This window comes from Hemitrygon akajei, chromosome 22, assembly GCF_048418815.1.
Source record: "Hemitrygon akajei chromosome 22, sHemAka1.3, whole genome shotgun sequence".
Taxonomy (NCBI): domain Eukaryota; kingdom Metazoa; phylum Chordata; class Chondrichthyes; order Myliobatiformes; family Dasyatidae; genus Hemitrygon; species Hemitrygon akajei.
The window spans coordinates 29,025,413-29,047,741 of NC_133145.1; the positions used below are offsets into that span (position 1 = coordinate 29,025,413).

Sequence of the window (22,329 nt, forward strand, 5' to 3'; positions counted from 1 at the left end):
AGCCTATGTGTTCCAGTCCATTGTTTTGAGAATGATGAAGAATGCATTATTTTGGGCCAAAACGCCTGCACCATTTTCATCCACAGTGGCAGTAGGTGCACCACATCAGAAGAGTTTTACGTATGAAAATGCTCAGTAACTTTTAACGCTTGAAAGGCAACTTTTTAGCTGGCAATTCTTAATTCTTGCCAGCACTCGGTGTAGTGAAAGCACAACACATGGCACTCACTCAGCAAATCAAAAGAAGGTGGGTTCGAGCTCCAAGGTTTCACTTTCTTTCACTATTCTACACTTTCGATAAAAAGCTCCAAGAAAATGTTACAAAAATAATCCAATAATAAATAGCGGTAGCAGTTGTAGTCATAACAATAGGAAGGATATGTACAACCTTGCTTGCATCATTGAAAACTGACAACTGCATTGATCCCTGGAAATCCTGGTCCAAAACTGACTGAAGGCACTCATCCAACCATCTTGCTGCGTTATGAACAGGCAGAATGATAGCCTGCAAATCAAATGAAAGAAAGTAATAAATGCACAAAGGCAAATTGAAGAAGGAACAGTCCACTTCATGACTCATGTCCAAAATAATGTAACATCAAAAACAGTGAAATATTTTCCATTTCCCAATGGTCAAAATGTCCATTTTAGACGGATTTAACCTCCATCATTTTAAAATATTTATTCGTTTCTCATTGAACTTGAAGTAAATTAATTGGAAATCTGTGCTCAAGTTAAATAAACTATTCATTTTTCCCTCTTCCATGACTTTTGACAGATAAGAAACTGAATGCTTATTAAGATATATACACAGAGGAATTTTATTCACAATTTTATTTTAGACTGAAGCAGCCACAACCATTCTAGTGCTTAGCTTAGTGCCCTCAAGTTAAACAGGAAAAGAGGGTACAATTTCTTTTGACTGATATCCATTGAAGCCCTTCTTGAAAGAATAGTTTTATGTTTCTGGAACACAAGAGGTTGAAGAATCGGTAAGAAACCTGGATATCTCAAGCTGTGCTACATGAAAGATGGCAACTGCAGTTTGAGTAGAAAATGAACGCAGGGTGGCAATACCACTCGACTCAGCTGAATCTTTCCCCCAGGGTCACATAACTCTATTTGAGTCCTGCCGAAGAATGGCTTGCTGGCATTGCACCAGAGAGTTACCACACTCTTGGAATCACTTGCAAGATATCAGTACATCAGGAATTGAGCACAAACATTAGGGAAAAATAAAGCACATCTGCAGATTTTTTTTTTAAAACACATGCTAGGAAAGCGGGCAGAGACAAACATTCCTGGTCAATTAAATACTATTATTCTAGGGAAGATCTTAAGCAGCCAAGTTAACTTCAGCCCATGTCACATTTACAACTTATGTATGAACACAATTGAAGTGCCACACATTGTTTTGTATTCTGGAAGATTTTTTTTCCCCCAACACAGTACTATATGTAATGCTATCAAGATCGTAACACAGAATGGAATCATTTCATATTTTGCCACATACATTCAAGGATAGGCAGAGGCAGAGTTCTTACACTGAGTAGCAAATAAATTACCATGGTGATAATGTAACAAAACCATTATCTTTTCATTTGCAAACGTCACCTCAGTTTTCACCGCTGACCTGTTGGCAGCTCTTCCTCTTTACTATGGTGCCTGTGCGAGAAGCATCAGTTTAATCTTTGATGCTTAAACTAAACATAGGAGGTTACCAATTTTTTTAATAGCTCATTTGAAATAAAGTGAAAAAGCCAAGGTGAGAATAAGCAAACAGCCATGGGGTAGTTCCTCCCATCCACGTGGAATCCGATTTTAATTACCAAACAATAAGAGAACAGGATTTTGAGAAGGGAAATAATTCAAAAATGCAGATTCAAAGTACATTTGAATTCCACATCACTACATTACTTTTGTAATTTGTCTTTCCAGTAATTGCAAACATTCATATCCATTAACTATGTAACCATCTATACAAGGAATCTTTTAATTTAACCCACAAAATCATAATTTAACCCACTTATCACATTTTGTAATGTCTATTTTATATAAAAAGACTTGTTTTCAAGAGGTGGAGAGTTTTAAAAAAAGTACATTTGGTTTAAATTTAAATCATCTAGAATTTACAGTTTTACAATGATCAAACCTTCTTGTAATTGTGACACAGTTATCATTCTTCGCAGAACCAGCCTAAGGGACAAGAATCATTAGATGAAGTACTTCATCTGATGCAAAGGTTGAGAGCTGGGAACAGGGAGGTAGAGGTGGTAACTTGACCAGTTTGCTAAACTGAAAAAGAGATGGCTACTAATCGGCCAACTGACATTCCCTTCTTTCTTCTATTCTGATCTACATGATAGGGATATCTACAATAGAGGCACAGACAGGGTAGATGGTCAGAGTCCTTTCCCCGAGGGTCAAGTCCTAGAGAGCACAGCTTTAGAGGGGGAAGTTTAAAGGAGACTTACAAGGCAAGTTATTTATTTGCTTTTCTTACACAGAATGGTAAGTGACTGGAAAGCACCACCCGGGGAAGCAATAGAAGCATTTAGACAGACACATCAGCGGGCAAGCAATCTAGACTACATGCGATCAGATTGGATTACTCTGCATTGGTTTCATGGCCAACACTTGACTTTGTGAGGCTGAGGGCCTGTTCCTGTGCTGCGGGGTTCTCTATTCACCAGATAGGGAACACGAGAAACAGAAAGAGGAAGAAACGATTCATCAACTCGCTGGTTCCGCAGCAGAGGAGCACTGGCAATGCATGAGCTAATCTGCATTACATGACTCATGTTTGCAGTTCAAACATACAACATTGGATTACTGGTCTAAATTGGTTTGTGTGACATTGATGACACTCATGCCCAATCTCACAGTGGAGGGATTTTACTCAACCAGGACAACACACTCAGCGGCCACTTTATTAGGTACAGGGGGTACCTAATAAAGTAGCCACTGAGTATATTGCTGTATGCTCGTGGTCATCTGCTGCTGTAGCCCATCCACTTCAAGGTTCAATGTGTTGATTGCTTTAGAGATTTTCTTCTGCACACCACTGTTGTAACGTGTGGCCATTTGTGTTACTGTTCCCTTCCTGTCAGCTTGATCCTTCTGGTCATTCCGCTCTGACCTCTTACTAACAAGGTGCCTTTGCTCACTGAACTGCCACTCACTGGATTTTATTTTTTTTTGCACCATTCTCTGTAAACTCTAGAGACTGTTTTGCATGAAAATCCCAGGAGTTCAGCAGTTTCTGAGATCAAATCAACTCAACTGCAACAAATAGTTATTCCACAATCAAAGTCACTTAGATCACATTTCTTCCCTATTCTAATGTTTGGTCTGAACAATAACTGAACCTCTTGACCATGTCCTCTTACTTTTACGCATTGAGCTGTTGCCACGATTGGCTGATTAGATGTTTGCATTAACCAGCAGGTGTACACTGAATGCAAGTTACCACTGAAAACTTAACTCAAATTTTTAATTCATTTATAATATTCCTGAAGATAATTAAAATTAAAAAAATATGAATCCAGGCAACACACACAAAATGCTGGAGGAATTTAGCAATCCAGGCGGCATCGATGGAGAGGAATAAACACTGATGTTTTGGCCAGAGACCTTCCATCAGGACTGGAAAGAAACGCCAAAATGAAAAGGTGGGGTCGAAGGGGAGGAAGTGCAAGTTGGCAGGTGACAGTTGAAACCAGAGACCCTTCATTAGGGTCTCAGCCCAAAACATTGACTGTTTCCCCTTTATAGATGCTGCCCATTCCTCCAGCATTTTGTGTGTTCTGCTCAAGCATCTGCAGGGCCCCTTGTTTCTGAATCCAGGCAGGTTTCTTCATCCAACTCTCACGCCTGTCCCAAGACCAATATAGAGGACAGCAGAGACTGGTTCAATTTAAATCATTTCACCCTTGGAATCACAAAAATGGGGCAGACAGCATTCCAATTGCTTTCAGCTAATGGTAATGCTAAATTATAACTGTCCAAAAACACTTCATATTAAAAAGATGTATAATTCACAGGAATGCACCAATCTAGCCCATTCAGCCTTCAAACAAAGTTCTCCAAGGTTAGCATGACCAATTAAGTTCTGGCTCATTTCTGAACCAGGAGGTTATGAACTCCAAGCCCGCTTGTGGATAGTTGGGCAATATTCTAGAGCAGCATTGCAGACATACTGCATGGTCAGAAGTCATATTTCAGACTTATTAAACCAGGGGTGCATCTGCTTCCCTCAACACTAAACCTCAGTGCTATTTTGAAAAGAGCTGTGTTATTGTAGGACCTTGGACTAAACAATTTACCCATCATTGGTACAACTTTGGCACGGGTGGTGGGAATGCTTATGTTTTTTGCTAGAAGAAATGGGGGGGGGGAGGGTTGAAGCTGATTGCATGTGGGAGGGGGCAGGGGGCTTTGGGGTTCGTGTGTTTTTATTCTGTCATTCTTTGGGGCATTTCTTGTTCTGAGGATGTCGGCGGAGAATAAGAATTTCAGGTTGTATATTGTATACATTCTCTGATATCAAATGAAAACATTGAATATGGCATAACAATGTGCAACTGTTTTTGAAGCTAATTGTTAACACTAAGAAACAGAGGGCACCAAATACAGTGTATTCAGGACTATGTCCGACAAAGTTTAGGATTAACACATTGATGGGAAACCATTTCCCAAATGTAGGATGCCAACAACTCACTGATATGAATCGATTAAAACTTTAAAATTGTTTAATGATGTATTTGGGAGGGGAATTGACAGCTTGTAGCAGCAATAAAACCAGGCCGAGTTTAAAAGCATCAAGTCAAGCATCATTGCCCATCTCCAAAATAAAAATGTGATTGTAACTGCTTTTGTTGATCATGTATTGCAAAACAATAAACTTGCACGAGATCCATGTATGAAAATGTATAATTCATTTCAGCTGCTCAACATACCACATCACTTAGGTAATCTTCCCTCCCACAGTTTAATCTGCGCTCGTCACTTTTTTTCTCTGTGTTTTGTTGTTTTGGAACCAGCAACATCTTCGACTTCGCCTTTTGTAGATTTATTGGGAACTGATACGCAAGCTGACATTTAAATACAAAAGTAATACGGGATCCCCTGCATTAAAAAAAAACATGTACTCAAGGCCTACCGAAACTAGATATGCCCTCAACCGACCAAAACTTGCAAAACAGAAACTGCTCCGTCTGCTCACGCCTTACAAACAACGATTTAAATAATAGAAATGTTTACATAAGAGTGGGCAACCTTCCCAAACTAATACCATCAGATGAAATTAACCCGCAGAGGGAAAAAAAATCATTCTCCGGAAGAACCGCACGCGCTGCTTCCAGCAATGCGTCCCGCCTCCTCTCGGCGATGATTGGGCTACACTGCAGCCTCTGAGAAAAATTTGGAATTACTGGTCGCTGATTGGTCAGTAAAGCTGTAACTATTCCCCGGTATAGAACTCCAGGAAGCACCACAGATGTCAATCAATCCTTGGACGTGGTATTGGTTCTCTTACGCGGTGAAATAAAAGCTTAAAAATTCTAAAATTAAATTGAACAATTAGAACAAATTTAATTTTTCACTTTATTATGGTATCATTTAGAAGTCTTAATTTGCGTTTTGAAACGTAGACGAACGGAATTGTTTACACAGTATTGTTTCTCATGCTTTCCAAATAATCTGTGAATATTAATAAACAGTTGCTGACTAGTTAAAGCATTGTGACCAGAAATAGTGATTTCGATATTATTTTAATGATTAAAAACTTGCTATATCCATTATGCTGAGTTTAAACTGAAAATTACATTAAACCTCTAACCGACAGGAGGGAAACGGCACCGGTGCTGCAGATTCGGACGCTGATTACTTGTTTTAAATATCTTGTTGCGATTTTTGGCGCCGCGAGGTTTCTGTCAGGTGAAATATACCCCTTATTTGCCCTAAACTCGCTGAGTTACGCCTTGCAGATTATGGGGCGAATTTTTCTGTGAATGGGTCCAAATTCCGGTCTTTTTAACATTGGCTCCTTCCAAGACCAAACTATCATCGACTGAAAAGAATAAGATTTTTTTCTGCAGTGACTAAAGCATCCATAACTACTTAAAGTCAACCAGCCTACTGTATCCAAGTCCACATTCACTGCAGTTGTAAATGCAAGGTTCTATTTTTCCTCCGTAGTCCACAGTTTTATCAGAGTCCTTAGGAAAGTGATTTAATTCCAAAAATTAAATATTTGGAAGAAAATTAGGTAAACATTATATGGCATATTGAAGCTAACCTTGTAAAGCAGAATAATACATTACCAGAGCTTACCCAAAATACCAGTGACATAGAATCCACCAGAACAAAAGACACAAATCAATCGAAGTATCCTGATCCTTAATAGATAATTGACCAACGTTATAATTGGTCAGCTGAAGATTTACCATGAGTAGGTTTGACAAAGTAAGACTCTTTAGCCAAGCAACATTTTGTTGAACAATTAGTTTATTCAACCTGAAAGGGCAAGAAAAAAAATGTTCTACAAAAGTGCAGTCCGATTGAAGGATCTCTGCCCAAAATGTCAACTTTATGCCCCTCCATGAATGCTGATTGACTTGCTTAGTCTCTTCACCATTTTGCTCAAGATTTCCAGAATCCTGTGTTCATGAAAAGTACCTCTATATTCGATTGCACTGTAATAATGGCCAATTTTTGGATAATCTTAGAAAATAGATATCAGGAGTAAAACATTTTAATGTTAATTATTAACAGCTACATTATTAAAAGACAAGTACATAATTATCAAGTCAATTAATTAATTTTTTATCAATTCAACCACCTTCACTGGCAGTTCATTCTACACACCCATCACTGTGAGAAACTTACCTCTGACATCCCCCTTGTACCTATTTCCAAGCGCCTTAAAACTATGCCCTCGAGTTAGGCACTTCAGCCCTGGGAAAAAGCCTCTGATTATCCACATGATCAATAACTCTCATCATCTTATACACCTCTCATCCTCTGTCACTCCAAGGAGAAAAGGCCAAGTTCACTCAACCTATTCACGTAAGGCATGCTCCCCAATCCAGGCAATATCCTTGTACTCTCTGCACTCTCTATAGTATCTGCATCCATCCTGTAATGAGGTGACAAAAATGAACTGAAGTGGGGTCTAACGAAGGTATATGGTTATAAATTTGCTTTGATCTTTAACTGTTACTTTTTTTGAGTTTAGGAAACCTTTCTGATATCTGTTTGAGTTTACTTTTTGTCAATTTTAACTTAAAAATCAGTATTGTTATCACCAACTTAGATGACATGAAAACAACTAGACAAATGAGATTTTTCAGTCCTGCCGAAAGGTTTCGGCCCAAAACATCAACTGTATTTTATTTTCCATAGATGCTGTGTTCCTCCAGCATTTTATGTGTGTTGCTCAGATTTCCAGCATCTGAAGATTTTTTACTTGTTTGAGATAAAGATAAACTGTATTTGTTATTTGTACACCAAACATACAGTAAGATGCATAATTTGCATCAAATCATATCAGCAAGGATTTTGCTGGACAGCCAGCACGCCAGCAACTCACTAACGTTAACCTAGATATCATTGGGATGAGCAAGGAAATCTGAGCACCTGGAGGAAACCCATGCGGTCAAGGGGAACAGTACAAATTCCTTACAGGCAGAAGCAGGAAATGAGATTAATTACAATAACATTACAGATTTACCATTTCTATGCTACCATGCATTCCTTTAAGATCACCATTCCATAAGATAAGAGCAGGATTAGGCTAATTGAGTCTGCTCTGCCATTTTATGATGCCTGATCTATTATTCCCCAAACTCCTGACTTCTCCCCGTATCCCTTCATGCCTTGACCAGTCACAAATCTATCAACCTCTGCCTTAAATATCAATGAAGACTTGACATCCACAGCTACCTATTGCAACAAATTCACCACCCCCTGGCTAAAGAAGTTTGTCCTCATCTTTGTTCTAAGAGGACACCCCTCTACTCTGAGGCTGTGTCCTCTGGTCCTAGACTCTTCCACCCTAGAAAACATCCACTCTATCAAGATCTTTCACCATTTGTTAGGTTTCAATGAGGTCACTCCTCATTCTTCTGAATTCCAGTGAATAGAGGCCCAGAGCCATCAGATGCTCTTCATATAACAAATAGATAGATAGATAGATACTTTATTCATCCCCATGGGGAAATTCAACTTTTTTCCAATGTCCCATACACTTGTTGTAGCAAAACTAATTACATACAATACTTAACTCAGTAAAAAATATGATATGCATCTAAATCACTATCTCAAAAAGCATTAATAATAGCTTTTAAAAAGTTCTTAAGTCCTGGCGGTAGAATTGTAAAGCCTAATGGCATTGGGGAGTATTGACCTCTTCATCCTGTCTGAGGAGCATTGTATCGATAGTAACCTGTCGCTGAAACTGCTTCTCTGTCTCTGGATGGTGCTATGTAGAGGATGTTCAGAGTTATCCATAATTGACCGTAGCCTACTCAGCGCCCTTCGCTCAGCTACCGATGTTAAACTCTCCAGTACTTTGCCCACGACAGAGCCCGCCTTCCTTACCAGCTTATTAAGACGTGAGGCGTCCCTCTTCTTAATGCTTCCTCCCCAACACGCCACCACAAAGAAGAGGGCGCTCTCCACAACTGACCTATAGAACATCTTCAGCATCTCACTACAGACATTGAATGACGCCAACCTTCTTAGGAAGTACAGTCGACTCTGTGCCTTCCTGCACAAGGCATCTGTGTTGGCAGTCCAGTCTAGCTTCTCGTCTAACTGTACTCCCAGATACTTGTAGGTCTTAACCTGCTCCACACATTCTCCATTAATGATCACTGGCTCCATATGAGGCCTAGATCTCCTAAAGTCCACCACCATCTCCTTGGTCTTGGTGATATTGAGACGCAGGTAGTTTGAGTTGCACCATATCACAAATTTATATTTATATTTATATTTATATTCATCATCCTGAAATGGAAGCATATCATTGTTACTCCATCAAAAAGCTTGAGATTCCTTCCTTTGCAGGAGTACAAAAAGGCTCACCACCATTCTGTTATCAACAACTAAGAATAAGCAATTAAATGCTAGTTCAGTCTGCATAGCTGATGACTCTTGAATTAATTTAAAATAAAGCAGGGGCGGGGGGATGGAGACATATCATAGCAGGAAAGGCATAGCCTTGTCATTAAACTCATGCCATTATTATTCCTAATGACTTGATTGCTCTTATTCTGGATGTGTGAAATTACATGACAATTCAAGATGCCAGGAATTTGCTACAGATTAGATATTCTCATGCACAAATTGCACATTAATTGTTATTCCCAGGGTTAAGCTGCACAACCAAAGGTGCAAGCAATTAACATTAATTGTTAACGGGGCTGGCCACTCCTGTGTGCATTTCCCTTATTGTCTGTAACTAAAGGATGTCTGTCATCAGTTGTGCATCTGGTATTAACTGCAGCCACTTCCACAATTACTAAAATAAATTAGCAGGGTGGGTGGAAGAGTTAAGAAGCAAAGCCTATCCGTACAGAGATCTGAACGAAAGGATTCTCATGTCAGTCCAACATGTGTAAAACTGTTTGTGTATTTCCATGGATACTGCCTGACCTGCTGAGTTCCTCCAGCATTTTGTGTGTGTTGCTTTGGATTTTCAGCGTCTTCAGAATGTGTCATGTTTGTAACTCATCTGAAGGAACTCTACAGGTCAGAGACCATCTGTGGAAATGAACGAACAGTTGATGTTTTGGGCTGAGACCCTTCATCAGGACTGGAAAATAAGGGAAAGGGTACCTGAATAAAGGGTGGAGGGAGGGGTACAAGCCAGAAGGTGATTAGTCAGGACATGAAGGGATACGAGAAGACAGCAGGATATTGGGGCTGAGAGGAAAATTAGATCAGCCGTGATGAAATGGTGGAGCAGACTCAAGGACCTAATTCTGCTCCTATATCTTATGTTCTTGGCCTTACCTACCATCCCATTAGCCTCTGCATCCAGCACATCATTCTTTGCAACTTCCGCTGTCTTCAACGGGACCCTACTACCAAACACATATTTATGTTCTTCCGACTCTCTGCTTCCTGCTGGGATCATTTCTTCCATGATTCCCTTGTCCATTCATCACTCCCTGCTCTCTTCCTACAACCACTCTTCCATGGCAGAAGTGCTACATATGTCCATTCACCCCCATTTAAGACCAAGAACAGTCCTTCTAGGAAAGGCAACACTTTACCTGCAAACGTTGGGGTCGTCTACTCTATCTGGTGCTTCCAATGTAGCTTTGGAACGCTTTAGTGCTGGAAAGTGGTGCTGAGGTAAAAGATCTGTCATGATTTTACTAAGTGGTGGACAGCACACAAGTCACCAAATGGGGCCTACTTCTGTTGGTCTTTCTTATTTGCCTACATGACTATAAGGAGGCCTGTTTTCAAGACCTGATGGGAAACATGCAAGTCCTGAATTTGTGCAAAATGCCTAATATATGCTTTTACAGTATTTTTATTCAGATTTGCTGGATGCAGCAGATACTTAGCACAACTAAAAGTGAAATTCTGCTCCTCAACATATATGCCGATAACCAGCATTGAAACATGATTCTGTGAGATGTGAATGAAACTGTTGTTCTGACTGGAAATCAATTAGGATCAACAAGGGAAACATTCTAGTACTGTAATATTCATCCATAGTAATATTGTTGGTCATAAAGGTTCTCCATTAACTGTATTTCAAACCCAGTGATTGAACAATACAAATTCAATTTAAGTATGGGATTATAATATACAACTGATTGAGACTGATGCTGTTTCACCACAGATTTGCTACTGAAACCCCCGGGCATATCTTACTGACTTCTGGAGCTGACCACGGTGCTGCAGTCTTGACTACCCTTGTTCTATGCTCTGAAAACTTGAGTTATCAAATCCTCTAGCATATAGAGTACACTGTTATAAGGTGGGCATTGGGAACGGACCCAAATACAAGACACAGACACTGAAGTACTAGGGAAAGTGGGACCTGGTGTGTCAGAAAGCAAGGGAAGTGGGGGAGAAACAACACTGGACAAGACTAGGAAAGAGGGACCTGGACCCAGACTGGAACCTGACTCGGAGCCTGAGACTTGGACAAGGAATGACAAACAACGTCAGTCCATTCGAGTAGTGGCAAACGGCCTGCCTGCTGAGCCTTGGACTCAAGCATGGGAACACTGAACACAGAGCCGGGACCCCTCCTTGGGAACAGGACGTAGAGCCGGGACTCATACACAGACACTAAACACAGGGACACAAAGAGACAGTTTCACGCTCGACAATAGATAGTTCCTTCTGTTGGCGTGGCAAGGCTCCAGTCTCACTCCAGCGGCTAAACTTGACGGCGATACAGGCGAGGTTGGAGGCAAGGGTTTAGGCATGGGTTGCCCACAGAGACAAGGCCAGGATACTGACAAGCCAAACCCCCACAGAGACAAGGCCAGGATACTACACTCAACCCCACAGAGACAAGGACAGGATACTGACAAGCCAAACCCCACAGAGACAAGGACAGGATACTGACAAGCTGAACTCCCACAGAGACAAGGCCAGGATACTACACTCAACCCCACAGAGACAAGTACAGGATACTGACAAGCTGAACTCCCACAGAGACAAGGCCAGGATACTACACTCAACCCCACAGAGACAAGGCCAGGATACTGACAAGCCGAACTCCCACAGAGACAAGGCCAGGATACTACACTCAACCCCACAGAGACAAGGACAGGATACTACACTCAACCCCACAGAGACAAGGCCAGGATACTGACAAGCCGAACCCCCACAGAGACAAGGCCAGGATACTACACTCAACCCCACAGAGGCAAGGACAGGATACTGACAAGCCGAACCCCCACAGAGACAAGGCCAGGATGCTACACTCAACCCCACAGAGACAAGGACAGGATACTACACTCAACCCCACAGAGGCAAGGACAGGATACTGACAAGACAAACCAGCACCTACATTCAACCCCAGGGCCACTTATATTCCCGGACCCAAGACGAGAATCTGGTGCGTATGATTAAGCCCAAATGAAACAAGGGACAGGGAGAAGACCCAGATTCTGGAGTCCATGGACTGGACCGTGAACCAGAATGTGGACTTCACGGACCGGACCATGACATATACATAGACTGAAGTTCACCTGTACTCCCTTATGGATTGTATTCTTCTTAGGGTGAAGCAAAATCTTGATCTTTCTCTCAGAGTTCTCTTGTTTTCACCTTTCTGTTTTGTTATACCATGGAAAATGTCTGGACTTCCCCATTTATTCTTTATTGATCTCCACCAGCAACAGCTTACACTCAGCTGCCAGGCCACACTGCGTCTCTACTTTTCAATTTCTTTAACTTATTTATTAAAAACTACATCTTTAACTAGTCCTTGTCTATAAATGTGCTTGTGTCCTGATGAAGGATCTCGGCCCAAAACATCTACTGTTTATTCCTCTCCATAGATTCTGCCTGACTGCTGAGTTCCTCCAGCATTTGTGAGTGTTGCTCAAGATTTCCAGTATCTGCAGCGTCTGTGTGTTTATAAATAGATTGTTTTGTTATGTCAGGTGTGTAGTTTTTTTTGCATGCATACTTGAAAAAGTTTCTTAGGTCCTGATGACAACTGGATGTGTTGCTTGAGATATAAACAGAAGAGATTCTACAGTTGCCGGAAATCTAGAGCAACACACACGAAATGCGGGAAGAACTCAGCAAGTCAGGCAGCATCAATGGAGGGAGAAGAGCAGTCGATGTTTCAGGCTGAGACCCTTCATTAAGACTGGAAAGGAAGGGGACAGAAGACAGATTAAGAAGGTGCTGGAGGGGAGGAGAAGGAGTGCAAGGCATGGTACCTTAACACTCCTCTCTTTTTCCATTCCCCATTTTGTTATCCTCAGCTGCCATCACCTCCTTCTGCTTCCCCCCTTCCTTTTTTTCCCCATTGCCCATTGTCCTCTCCAATTAGATTGCTTCTTTTTCAGCCCTTTACCTCTTCCACCTATCTCCTCCCACTCATCATCCTCTCCCACCCACCCACCTTCCCCCTCACCAGGTTCCAACTATTTTCTGCCAACTTGTACTCCTTCACCTCCTCCCACCTTCTAATTCTGGCTGTCTTACTAAATTCCTCCATCATCTTTGTGTGTTGCAACCAGAGGACTATACATATTGGCTATAGCTTTTTCTGTATTCCATACTATTGTTTTAATTCAAAATCCTAATCTTCGCAAAATACTGTTATGAATCTTAAATATCTTTAAAAATACAGTATACTTTAAAGTTTCTAGTATAACTTAGAAATTACTTACTTATTTCCTTTTATAAAACAGCATTGATGCAACCTTCAGCAATCCATCAGAAATAACTGAAATATTTTTTCAATATTGCCTTGTTCATTTCATGTGTAAACACAATGGCAAGGATTGTTGTGTTATTTTTGATAAATTCTTTCCCTATAATTAAATCATCTCATTGATCTCCTGACTTGCATTTCAATTATCCCCACAGACCTACAGATCTAGTTTATAACATAACATTTTAGTTTACTTTTAGACCTTGTCATGATACACTACCCATCCCACATGTTGATGATAAATTCCTTCCATCTCCTAAACTTATTATAATCAGCATAATATTAATATTGCCACATTTCTGTTAACCCAGTAAACTTAAACTCCATTAATCTGGCACTATGGGACTTTGGTAGTGCTGAAGTAACAAGTTTTTTGGATTCTTGGGTAGTTCTGTTGTGTACATGGAAACATGGCTCACCCCCACCATTTTGGACACAGCACTGCTGTCTGAGGGCTTCATCATCCACCACAATGCCAAGACGGCTGATTTCTTTTAAAGGGAGAGAAGATCGAGTATGCTTCATGATTAACTCATCATGATGCTCAGGCTGGGCGGTTCTGTCTCATTCCTGCTCACCCGACACTCACGGTCAAGTGTCGTCCATTTTATCTGCTGAGGGAGTTTTTCACCATCGTCCTGATAGCAGTGTACATTCCAATTCTGGCCGTTGTCATGCAGGCACTGGAAGGAGCTGAACACCACGATCAGCAGCCATGAAGCTGCATACCTGGTGCCTTCCCTATCATTGCAGGGGATTTCAACCAGGCCGGCTTAAAGAACTCTCTGAATAACTACCACCAACATGCTACCTGTGGAACCAGAGGGGCCAGCACACTGGACTACTGTTAACCGCCATCAAGAACGCTTACAGTGCCATCACCTGCCTGCACTTTAGAAAGTGTGATCAGCTGGCTGTACTTCGACTCCCAGCATACAGGCAGAGACAGGTGAGGACCAAGAAGGTATGGTCAAGAGAGGTGGAGGAGTGCTTACAGGAGGACTTTGAAACGGTGGACCAGACAATAATCAGGGATTCATCTTCATTTGAATGAATACGCCACGGTTGTCAGCGACTTCATCAAGTGTGTGCGCTTTCAAGAGCATACTGGAGATACCAAAAGCTATCATGAACCAGCAGAATTGTAGCCTGCTGAGGGCTAGATCTGTGGCATTCAAGACCGGTGATCCAGAACTATACTAAAGGTCCATTTACGACCTGTAGAAGGCTATTTTAAAAGTGAGAAGACAATTCCGATTGAAGTTAGATACTAAATCAAATGCACATCAGCTTTGGCGGGGCTTGCAGGCCATTACTTTGTACAAGACAAAACCTAATGTCATGAATAGCAGTGATGTTTCACTCCCAGTTGAGCTAAATGCCTTTTATGCACTTCGAAAGTGAGAATAAAACAACATCTGTGCATATCCCTGGAGGAATCTCTGTCTTGGAGACCAACGTCAGTACATCTATCACGAGGGTGAACCCTCACAAGGCGTCAAGGCCTGATGGCATACCTTATACGGCAGTGTTTTGGAATCTTTTTCAGACCAATGTCCCCCCCAGAGGACTTTCATACTTGACAACACCCCTCTTAGACACAATATACTTTCCGGCGCCCCGTAGTGTAAAAACATGTCTACCATATGGCAACGTGAGAAGAATGATTCTGCTTTAAATTTTTATTTGTCCTTAAATCTAGCTTACAGAGTACCTGTGCACTGTACAGCAGCTTCGATATCAATGTGATCCTTGAACTCGATGGTTTTTAGCAAAAGTCGAAATACCTGGTTCAAGTTGTGAGGGCAAAAGCCATAAGTCCCCACACATAACGATGTCCAATGGTTTCTGTTTTTTTTGTGAGTATGTGGTTCACTCCACTGAAGCCTCTTTCAACAGGTTAGGAGGATGGAAATGCATTGAAGAGCAATTTGGCTCATCTCCAAGGATCAGGAAACTTTGTATAGACAGTGTAGCCACATACCACAAAGACATTTTTGAAAAGCATTTTTTGCATCCTCATCATTCTGAATTTCGATCATTTCTTCTAGCAAGCTCTCTTCCTGTTCTTCCACCTTGCAAAGAAATGGGTTAATTACCCAGTCCGGAATTCCCAGTTTGTTCATTTCCTTGAACTGATTCTGAAAATCTTTTTCAGTGACTGCAGGTGTATGCAGTACACTTCCAAATCACCGTCTGTGGAAAAGAGTGCCAAACTTTCATAGAAACATAGAAAACATACAGCACAATACAGGCCCTTCGGCCCATAAAGCTGTGCTGAACATGACCCTACCTTAGAACTACCTAGGCTTTACCCATATCCCTCTATTTTTCTAAGCTCCATCTAGCCATCCAGGAGACTCTTAAAAGACCCTATCGTTTCCGCCTTCACCACCGCGACCACCAGCAGCCCATTCCATGCACTCACCAATCTCTGCGTAAAAAACTTACCCCTGAAATCTCCTCTGTATCTACATCCAAGCACCTTAAAACTATGCCCTCTCGTGCTAGCCAATTCAGCCCTGAGGAAAAGCCTCTGACTATCCACACGATTATTGCCTCTCATCATTTTGTACAGCTCCATCAGGTCACGTCATCCTCCACTGCTCCAAGGAGAAAAGGCTGAGTTCACTCAGCCTATTCTCATAAGGCATGCTTCCCAATCCAGCCAACATCTTTGTAAATCTCCACTGCACCCTTTCTATAGCTTCCACATCCTTCCTGTAGTGAGGCGACCAGATCTGAGCACAGTACTCCAAATGGGGTCTGACCAGGGTCCTATATAGCTGCAACATTACCTCTCGACTCCTAAATTCAATTCCACGATTGATGAAGGCCAATACACTATATGCCTTCTTAACCACAGAGTCAACCTGCGCAACTGCTTTGAGCGTCCTATGGACTTGGACCCAAAGATCCCTCTGATCCTCCACACTTTCAAGAGTCTTACCATTAATACTATATTCTGCCGTCATATTTGACTTACCAAAATGAACCACCTCACACTTATCTGGGTTGATCCACAAAGCAATGTCCCCTTGGATCTCATGCCTCCTTACTTTCTCAATAAGCTTTGCCTTATCAAATGCCTTGCTAAAATCCATATACACTACATCTACGGCTCTACCTTTATCAATGTGCTTAGTCACATCCTCAAAAAATTCAATCTGGCTCGTAATGCACAACCTGCCTTTAACAAAGCTATGCTTACTATTCCTAATCATATAATGCTTCTCCAAATGTTCATAAATCCTGCTCTCAGGATCTTCTCCATCAACTTACCAACCACTGAGGTAAGACTCACTGGCCTATAAATTCCTGGGATATCTCTACTCCCTTTCTTGAATAAGGGAACAACATCTGCAACCCTCCAATCCTCCGGAACCTCTCCTGTCCCCATTGATGATGCAAAGCTCATTGCCAGAGGCTCAGCAATCTTCTCCCTCGCTTCCCACAGTAGCCTGGGGTACATTCCACCTGGTCCCAGTGACTTGATGCTTTTCAAAAGCTCAGGAACATTCTCTTTCTTAATATCTACATTCTCAAGCTTTTCAGTCCACTGCAAGTCATCCCTACAATCATCAAGATCCTTTTCTGTAGTGAATACTGAAGCAAAGTCCGCTATTTCCTTGGGTTCCATACATATCGTTTCTATGCAGGGAAACTGTGAGAATACTCTTCTCCCAATGTTTTGCTTATATATTTCCAATTTTTCGATAAAAAGTAGACACTACACTTTTTACCTGGATTAAATTGACATTCTCACCCTGCAGTTTCATATTTAGAGTGTTCATTCTGTCATACAGATCAGCTAGTTATGCCACATCTCCATATAGAAGTTCAATCTTGTTTTACAAGCTCTTGTCGACTTTGAGCAAAAATTAAACTACAGTGTCAAAAAGATCAAAGAAACGTTTTAAGCAGCAACCTTTTGACAGCCAATGCACTTCACTGTGAAGAAGCAAGGATTCAAACTCTTCATCATCATCTTGGCATAACTGGTGAAATATTCTGCTATTTAGTGGTTGATCTTTAATTTTGTTGACAGCAGATATTACAAGAGTCATGCTTGAAAACAGTCGCTGGCTGAGGTTTTTGGCTATGAGATGTTGATGATGAATTATGCAATGGATTGCAAGCAGAATTGGAGGTAATTTTTTCATAAATACCAGTAAACTGGCAAGGCGAGCTATCGTATATGGTGCTCCATCTGTTGCACAAGAAATCATGTTCCTAATCAGAATACTTTTATCCTCAATGTACATTTTGAGCTAGTCACAGACTGATTTTCTGTTGATACTTGTTTTAACTTTTGACAAAAGAGAATCTCTTCATAAACGTTTTCATTTTTGATAAACCGTTACATATACCATTAGCAATGCCTTGTCGTCTTGCACAGTTGACTCAACCAGTTGTATACCAAACTCTGCTTTTTGTAGCTCTGTGCATAGTTGGTACTCAATGTCTTCACTCATTTCGTCAATACAGCGAGCTACAGGGCTTTTACTCAGAGGATTCATTTTTAAAATACTGGCATCCATTTTGAGAACAGTGGTGAGCACTTCTGATACAGCAGGCATGATTAATCTTTCACCAATTGCATGAGATTTGCCACACTTTGCTATCATTTTGGAAATGTTATTAGAAGAAATGACCCGCTCTCAATATCATTTTTAGCTTTCTTGGCAAATGACTTGAGTGTGCAATGCTTTTCAAATGCTTCTTTCATCTTCTGGAACTGTTAATACCATAAGTAGCCTTTTCAAGGTATATTTTACAGAAGTGTTCCTGAAACCTATTGATCTTGATGGTTCATGGCTTCATTAGACAGTACAATATTACAAATAGGATACCTGGGGCATCGATGATCTGATGGGAATGGAATAAAACCATACTCCAGGTATGTAACATTCTATTGACAAGCTTTCTGTAGTTTCTGTTTCTTAGCAGGATTAGGATCAAGGCTTCACTGCCTTCAGACTCTTTGCAAGTCAAGGGGAACTGTTGGGCACCCTGGTTGCTAATTTATGCATCCCCAATAATGTGTGTTTGGTTGGTAAGGTTGGATGATATTGCCAAGTTTAGGATGCATTGTGCTCGTGGCCTGCAGAGCTATGGTTCTTCCTGTGTTCCCAGTGCCTCATCCTTTGTTTTTGGAACTGACTGCTCTACTAACAGTCGATCAGGTCTCGTGCTTCAAGTTAGGTGCCGCTTATTGCCCCCCAGCCCCAGGAATCTTGAACGTCTCCCTGTGACGTCTACTTCCCCTAATGCCCCCTTAGGACACATAACCACTCCCTTGGGGAGGTGGGGGAGCGATACCAGGCCTGTTGGGAATCACTGTGATAGGGCATTGAATACCTGTGCCAACCAACTGACAGGAATGGTCAACAAAATCTTCAATCTCTCACTGCTGTAGTCAGAGGTTCCCACCTGCTTCAAAAGGCGCCTATCATACCAGTGCCCAAGAAGAACAGAGTGAGCTGCCTCAACGTCTATTTCCCAGTTGCACTCACATCCTCTGTGACGAAGTGCAGTTCATCATTGAGAGATTGGTCATGGCCAGAATCAACTCCTGCCTACGCACGGAACTTCAATTTGCCTATCGCCACTCTAGGTCTACAGTGGATACAATCTCACTGGCTATTTACTCGGCCATGAGTCACCTGGACAATAGCAATACCTATGTCAGGGCTGCTATTTATTGATTTCAGCTTAGCGTTCAACATGACCATACAGCTCTACAACCTTAGGCTCTATACCTCCCCTGCTACTGGATCCTTGACTGGGATACCACAGTCAGTACTGATCCTCCTTGATGACAATCAATACTGGTGCACCTCAAGGATGTGTGTTCAGCTCACTGCTCTACTTGCTCTACACCCACGACTGTGTGACTAGATACAGCTCAGGCACCATCTATAAATTTGCTGATGTCACAACTCGAGTTGGCACAATTTCAGATGGAGGCGTTCAGCAGTCAGATAGATCAGCTGTTTGAGTGGAGTCGCAACAACAACTTTGCAGCCAACGTCGTTAAAACTAAGGACTTGATTGTGGACTTCAGGAAGGAGAAGTCGAGGAAACACACACCAGTTCTCATCGAGTGATCAGAAATGGAAAGGGTGAGCAGTTTCAAGTTATTGGGTGTCAATATCGCTGAAGATCTATCCTGGGCTCAACATATTGATGCAATTACAATGAAGGCACAACAACAGCTATATTCCATTAGGAGTCTGATGAGACTTGGAGTGTAAATTTCGTGCAGAGTATTGTGGAGAGTACACTAACTGGTTGCATCACCATCTGGGTGCCTCAGAAAGGTGACATCCATCATTAAGGACCTCCAATACCCAGGACTTCCTTATTGCTACCATCAAGGAGGAGGTACAGGAGCCTGAAGCCATGTATTTGATGTTTTAGAAATAGCTTCCTCCCCTCCACCATCTGATATCTGAATGACAATGACAATGAACCCATGAACACTACCTCATTACCACACTGCTCTTTTTCTGCACTACTTCACTACTTACTTTATATACTATATATATTTCCACTTAACAGGTGGAAATTCCCTGAAAAATAATATTCTCAACTTAGAAACATAGAAAACCTACAGCACAACGCAGGCCCTTCGGCCCACAAAATTGTGCCAAACATGTCCCTACCTTATAAATTACTAGGCTTACCTATTGCCCTCTAGTTTGCTAAGCTCCTTGTACCTATCTAAAGGCCTCTTAAAAGACCCTATCGTATCCACCTCCACCACCGTTGCTGTCAGCCCATTCCACTCACTCACCACTCTCTGAGTAAAAAACTTACTCCTGACATCTCTGTACCTACTCCCCAGCACCTTAAACCTGTGTCCTCTTGTGGCAACCATTTCAGCCCTGGGAAAAGTCTCTGACTATCCACACGATCAATGTCTCTCATCATCTTATACACCTCTATCAGGTCACCTCTCATCCTCCTTCGCTCCAAGGAGAAAAGGCTGAGTTCACTCAACCTATTCTCATGAGGCATGCTCCCCAATCCAATATCAGTTTACTTTTTGGAGTCTGGAGGGCATAGACCTCTCCCAATTTTATTTTTTGGAGAAGACCTTCAACTTCAGTGTAGAAAAGGCAGCTGATTGGATATTGATAAATAATCTGATTCTGATTCTACCCCAGTCATACCAAACACTTCTTCAATTTCATTGTTTTACGTGTTACACAGTTTTATAATATTTTTCTTCGGAGAATCTGCACATCTGCTGATTTTAAAGGAGGGGAGGTTGTAAGTGCTCTCCTGACCCCAGCGTCATCCACACTGGATCCCAGCTTTGCCATGCAATTCTCTTTCACTCTGGGCCCCAAGTTAACTTTCTGGACTAATGAGTGAGCCAGGTGCTGAACAATCAGGATTTCCAAACAATTGGATGCCAGACTATTGGAATTCTGCTGCATTTATTTCAATTCCAAATCATGTCCCACTTACGGTGTAACACCCAGTTGATAGGAGATGATGGTCTAAGGTTTCTTTAAAGTGAACAAAAGTGGGCCTGTGGGGTTTGGGAGTGGGATTAGTGTGGTAGTGGTTGTTGGTGGAGGTGGTCAGTGAAATATTTGCCAATGTGATTGCACAGGAAGCACATTTTAATTTAACTTGTAGTACAAGAACACACATTCTGGCAGAGTGAGTCAGCCTGAGTGTCATGGAGTGAATTAGTTCAATGAAATACTGAAAGAGAAGAACAAGAAGTGATGCGTCAGTGTTGCTGTTACAGGGAGGTGTTGGAATTGGGACAGAATGATCTATTTAATGTGGAATGTTGGGGGAGGGCTTGGAAAATGAAGATACATGAAGGACTATTATGGTTGTGGGCTGGAAGGGAATTGGTCAGGGCACAACACCCTTGAACTGGAACAGTTGAATGTAGTTCGGGTCCCATCTTGAAATTTAACCCAAATGTAAGTATGAAGGTAGAACTAGCATTTGTAACTCAAGAGATGCACAGAATAAATGCCCTGTACAAAACACTTCAAATACTCACAGAGCAGCTGTTCTATGATGTTAAATCGCAGGAAAATGTATTCTTTGCTTGGCTGGGGATGGGAGCATTCCCTGTTTACAGGGTCAGTTTGGTGTCCTTGCCTGGAACATCAATTATTGGGTTGAGATTTCCTAAGCATTTTCTTGCTGCCTTTCCACCTGCCTGGCTGCTGTCCATATCAATCACAGCAAGCTCTCCCCTTCGCTCTGAAAACAGCAAGGAGTGCTACCATTTACAATTTATAAGTACTGTGCTCAGACACCAGTGGAAAGTCCTTAAAAAAACCCTGCATAAAATAGATTCATATGTATACTCATTTTGATAGTTGATTTTTTTCAGAGCTATCATTTTAAAAATGCTACTCAAATGATCTTTATTAAGGAACTTATATTTTCATGTTGATCTGCCACCTACACACGTGTACAGTCTCTCGAAAATAAAACATGAAGTTTTCGCCTTTTTCTCAGTGTTAGACCTAAGATAACTATATAGTACTGTGCAAAAGTCTCAGCCACATATATAGTATATACGGCTAGGGTGCCTACGATGTTTGCACAGTACTGCATTTGTCAGCGTAGAGGGGAGAGGAAGTTTGTAAATTTGGCGGGAAAAAAGGAGGTTGGGAATAGCGAGAAGGGAGTGGTGTGGGACAAGTGGCAGAGAAGGACTGCCAGGGGTGGGGGAATGGTATGGGTGCAGACTCACCCAACCCTGAGACATCAGTCAAGGTCATTTGATTCCAAACAATTGGTTTATTGATCATTATGAAGTAGCGTATATTGGCCAGATGGGACGTACGGTGGAAACCCGCATCAAGGAGCACAGGAGGTGTATTCGTTTGGGTTATCCAGGGAAATCAGCGGTA

General features: G+C 41.6%; 1 protein-coding gene across 1 annotated transcript in view; it reads right to left on the bottom strand.

Moving 5' to 3' along the window:
- The window catches only part of b3gntl1 (UDP-GlcNAc:betaGal beta-1,3-N-acetylglucosaminyltransferase-like 1), a 338,597-nt gene extending 333,238 nt beyond the window's left edge, over positions 1-5,359 (bottom strand). The window contains 4 exon segments of the mRNA XM_073025894.1: positions 389-505; positions 4,959-5,018; positions 5,020-5,127; positions 5,294-5,359. Of these exon segments, the coding sequence (XP_072881995.1) occupies positions 389-505; positions 4,959-5,018; positions 5,020-5,100 (258 nt within the window). The 5' untranslated portion in view covers positions 5,101-5,127; positions 5,294-5,359.
- Between the last annotated feature and the right edge of the window lie 16,970 nt (positions 5,360-22,329).